Source organism: Alligator mississippiensis, chromosome 2, assembly GCF_030867095.1.
Source record: "Alligator mississippiensis isolate rAllMis1 chromosome 2, rAllMis1, whole genome shotgun sequence".
Taxonomy (NCBI): Eukaryota; Metazoa; Chordata; order Crocodylia; family Alligatoridae; genus Alligator; species Alligator mississippiensis.
The window spans coordinates 175,345,201-175,350,352 of record NC_081825.1 but is presented as its reverse complement, the minus strand read 5'-3'; the positions used below and the strand labels follow the sequence as shown (position 1 = coordinate 175,350,352).

Below are 5,152 nucleotides of genomic sequence, written 5' to 3'. Positions count from 1 at the left end.
CTACTTTATGACACTAGGGTTTCTCTTATGCAAGCAATCATGGCCTTACTGTTGAACCAATCCACAGTTGAAATAATTAAGAAGGTGAAGAAAAACCTCCCATTCATTTAATAAACAAATATTTGTAACAGTGTGGATCTAAAAGGGGTGTGTGGGGCGGGGGGGGGGGGAGGAGGGGGGAGCCTGATGCATATATTTGCGTAACCATAACCACTAAACTTAGGTTTGGGCCAGAGTGAAGAGGTTTCTGTGGTAGCTATGTAATGAAGTTGTGCAAGTAGGAACATGAACAGTTGAACGATGCTGTAATGGTTAGTACTCTTGGCATGATAATAAGAGTTCAAATGTCAAAGGGGATTACAAGTATTTTGCAGTTACTTCCTTAAAAAAAACCTCAGTCTCTGAAATAAATAAATAAAAACAAACTAAAAAAAAAAAAAAAGAACCCTCAATACCTAAAATAAGACCTCAAATTTATATTTTTAATGCTAACAACTCATCAGTTTTCTAAAATCCCGAGGAATTCCAGCCCCCACATTTCCTTGGGATGAAAAAATGCCTTCTGATGCCTAATGGTGATCTTTCCAGTAATTTTTTTTTTAACATAAGCACATTTTCTATTTTGTAATCCAATTTTGCCCTGTTACAGTACTGTGGAATTTATTTAAAAGCAATTGTTAAATGTAATTAATACATATATATTATTTTAACAGATGAAAATTCTATTATACTCAGGTTCTCTTACATGGCTGACATCTAAGCACCTTTATTAATATAAGGCAATGCAACTAACATATGTCCTATGTGTCCTGTCTGCCACAGAAGCCATATCTTGCAGTCACCACTAATCTTTGCTTTCAAGAAAGATGAAATGAGTAATCTGTTGGATAATTATGAAATAAACTACAATAGGAAGCAACATCTTCTTAGCACTTTGTGACTGTTTCATGCTCAACCATGACTATTCCCAAAAAAGAAAGTACTTAAAAAGTCCATAATTAATTTTCAATGTTTCTAAAATATAATATGAAAATCAAACCATTTCAGAAGTAACTGTAAGATGGAAGTATACAACCCTGAATTCAGGCAAAAATACTCAGAATTTGCACTGAAGAATTGACATAAGGTAATGAAGATTTTCCTAAAACCTCTGCTGAACACTATTCTTCTTATTCACTGTCATGATCAACTAACATTGATCTACACATTTTTTTTTCATTTCTCTCTGAAATTTACTTTAATGCTCCATAATTTTCTCATGGCATTCTTCACATCCTCATTTCTCAGTGTATATATCAATGGGTTCAGCATAGGGGTGAAGATGGTATAGAAAACAGCAACTGTCTTATCTTCTGAGAAGGTAGTGGAAGGTCTTAAATAGAAGAAGATACAAGGTCCAAAAAATATAAGCACTACTGTAATGTGGGAGGCACAAGTGGACAGAGCTTTGAGGCGCCCTTCAGAGGTATGGGTTCTCAAGGAGACTAATATTACAATATAAGATATCATCAGAACAACAAAACAAAGCAAGGAGAGCATTCCACTATTGGCAACCACTATGATACCAATGATGTAAGTATCAGTGCAAGCTAGTTGCAGCAAAGGGTGCACATCACAGAAAAAGTGATCTATTACATTTGGTCCACAGAAAGGGAGCTGGGTGGTCAGGAGAGTCTGTACTATGGAGTGAAGAAAGCCCCCTGTCCATGAGGCCACTACCATCCAGCTACATACATGCTTGTTCATAATGGTAGTATAATGAAGAGGTTTGCAAATTGCTATGTAACGATCGTAGGCCATCATTGTGAGGAGGAAGATCTCAGTGCAACCAAGGAGATGGACTAGGAACAGCTGTGCAATGCAGCCATGGAAGGAGATAGTTTTCCTCTCAATGAGTAAGTCTGCCATTAGTTTGGGGGCTGTAACAGAAGCATAGAAGATATCTACAAAGGAGAGGTAACTTAGGAAGAAATACATGGGGGAGTTCAGAGTCTGGCTTCTTTGAATTGTGACAATGATGGTGAGATTTCCTAATACAGTAGCAATATAAAATAATAGAAACAAACCAAAACACACTTGTTCTAATTCCTGGTTCTGGGTGAGTCCCAAGAGAATGAATTCAGAAACATTATGTATATGCTCCATGTATCCAGGATAGGTAATGACCTCGAGCTTCACAGCAAAGTCACCTGCCATGACACAAAAAAGGAGACCATTATCATCAATGAAAAATCAACAAGAGACTAAATCAATATTCCATGTTGATCTTGAGCCTCAACATCTTACTTTTAAGATTTGTTGAATAAAATGGAGGGAGAGCAGCCTGTTGGGGAGGTTTCTCCCTAAGTGGGAGAATGAGTACAGATTAGAATTTACAGGCTCTTTGAGCCAAACCAGTGTCCAACAAATGAAGACTGAACTCCATAGTTTTAGCCCTTCTCCTGCCACTCATACCTCCCTTTGATGGCTGCCCAGGAGGAGGGAAGAAGAGGAGTAGGGGACTCCTTGCATTGTCCCTTGGGCTCTTAAGTGTCCATTTTAGGCATATAACTGGTACGATTTTTTTTTAAACAGATAAATAGGAATGAAATCTCCTATTTGCAAATGGGGATCTACATGTTTTCTAGTGAAAATATCATGAATCCATCCACTGTGGTCATGAAAAAGATTTATATTAATATTTTTTTAGGAATATAAGAGAGAACTGCCTTTTAAAATTAACCTCTACTAACTGTAACAGAAGTTCACTTTACTTCCATGGTGGTAGTGGTGAGGTGTGTGTGTGTGTGTGTGTGTGTGTGTGTGGGTGTGGGTGGGTGATCCAGAGAGTAACTTCCATGATTTTATACAGGTACCATTCTTCCAGAACTCAATGTTTGCAAATGCTGAAGAGGTATCTGATGGGAATTTGTCAAGTGATTTTTTTTTCAGCAGTCATGATCCTGGAGTTTCCTCTTGAACAAACAACACGCAATACAATTTTTTTTCTTAAAATGTATACCATATTTATTGTCTAAAAAGAACATAAACTATTCACAACAGAGGCTTCATCTTAGACAATATACACTTGATGGAGATTATCAACCCACATGTTAACTGAACCACAGTCAATATTTGTTACAATGCTGATATATGTAACATGTTTCTCACCATAATGTTCCTATTTTGGATATTCTGGAAAATTGGCATAATCATTTTGTCCATGGTATTTTACTGTATAATTCTGGGGAGGGGGTGGAGGGTGGGGCAAACAAAAAACAGTGTATGGCCATATTTCACCTGGATGCAGCAATACTCTTTCTATGACATGCTCTAATTTTCTTCTAGTTTTAGAAAATAACTGGATGAGACTATTCTGTTTTACACATCTCTGACAAATAAGAATTGACTAATAATAGGTGCAAAAATAAGGAAGAATTTTAGGATTCAGGCAAAATCTTATTAATTTTATTACTTTCCAACAGCAATATTTGTGATGTAAATTTAAAATATATATGCCATAATGGCCCCGCTTCTGCCCCCCGCAAACAGATAGAGCCATCCACTGTCATATGGAAGGAGCCCCAATGAAGATTCCACATTCAGAATCCATTTTTGAGTTCCCACTTCTGCATCCTTGCTCCAGTTGTTTTCAGCTGGATTCTGCACTGATGCAGAGGGTGTTTCCAGGTGTGCATGGATTTTTGGTTTCCTGGGAACAACCAGAAGTAGTGTACCTTGTGCCACAGCTACTTTTTCCTGGGGAATACCTGTGCCATGAGCACTTTCATGTGTGGCAAGTTACTGTGGGAGTGGTAGGGGAGACTGGGGTGAGCTCTGGACTGGCCACAGCAGCTTTACCTGGGGTCCTGGAGGCCTCTTGGGGCTGCAGCTGTGACAATCCTGCTGGAGAGCCTGGCCAGCAGCTGCAGCATGGCTCCAGGTGGCCCAGTTCTGTTTTTCAGCAGCGCATACTACCCAAGCATGCACTGCTCTGTTTTCTGTTTTTCCCCACAGTTTTATTTGACCCCCCGGATATCCAGGGGCCAAAAAAAAAAAAAAACCCACAGGAAAAAAACAGAGAAGCGCATGCTCCGGTATCATGCCCTTTCAGTGCAGAGAACACCAGCCTGTGTGGTATGTGACACTACAGACATGTTTGTGGTACCACATACCCCACGACCATGCTCATCTGGATGCACCCAGAGAGGCCATATCAGTGCAGTAAATGGAAGACTTGATTTCATGTAGTACCAATAAGTGCAATGAGAAAGTAAGGAGCTCAAAAATAGAATCACACCAAGATGCTTAATCCATTTATGTAAATAAGTAAACAAACAAACAAACAAACAAATAACTAACTAACTAAATCATTGTGGCCCCAAGACTTCCAAGGCAGTGCAATAATTAGTTAACATTTGCAAAGGAGGAAGTTAGGTTGCATAATTTTATAATCATCCCTGAAAGATTAATGGTTTGGATTGGACATTTGAATCCCAAGAAATGCTTCCTTTCTTATATACTACATGGATACAAGTTTTTTAAAGGGTTACTATAAAATATTGAGTAGCACTGGAAAACTTACATTGATTGTATGTACAGATTACAGTTGTTCCCTGGATGGTGTTCTTGGTTGGAGTTTCACTCCCCAGCTTTTACTAACAATGAAGATGATTTTGCCTTCTGTCATATGCTGTCTATAAAGATAAGTGATGGACAGCTTAGACAAACAGGAAGATAATTTTTTGCTCTGACTTCAGAATGATTCTTATCCACATTTCTTCCAGTTCAGAAAACCACCTTCTGCCTTAACGGGCAGGAACTGATCCAAAACTGGACCCTTCATTCAGAGAAAATACAGGTTGCAACAGGATCCTTGGGAAAAAAAATGCCTTCCTTCTGACAGCAAAGTTATAGCAAACATATTTAAAGTCAGCCACGTAGCAGTATAACATAACTGCCCTGGCTAATGAGCCCCCAGAGGCATTTCTCAGGCATTGGCATGAGAAATGGGTGAGAACACAGCTGAACTTTATCATTTTGTACACATATATGAGGCAATCTTTGAATATTGTGTTTCCAGGTCCAGGCTGTCCAAATAGTTTTTTAGCTGTTCTTGGACTCAGGATTACCCAGACTTTTTAGAGTAGTTTAGTGTGATTCTGTTGAGCAT

The 5,152-nt window shown here is 38.7% G+C and overlaps 1 protein-coding gene across 1 annotated transcript; it reads right to left on the bottom strand.

The window, feature by feature from the left end:
• Positions 1 to 689: 689 nt before the first annotated feature.
• Positions 690 to 4,778, bottom strand: LOC102573771 (olfactory receptor 4S2-like). Its single transcript, XM_006278500.2, has 2 exons — positions 4,565 to 4,778; positions 690 to 2,189 (listed from the first exon to the last, which is right to left on the bottom strand). Exon 2 carries the CDS (start codon positions 2,143 to 2,145, stop codon positions 1,216 to 1,218), a length of 930 nt encoding a protein of 309 aa, XP_006278562.1. The 5' UTR covers positions 2,146 to 2,189; positions 4,565 to 4,778; the 3' UTR covers positions 690 to 1,215.
• Between the last annotated feature and the right edge of the window lie 374 nt (positions 4,779 to 5,152).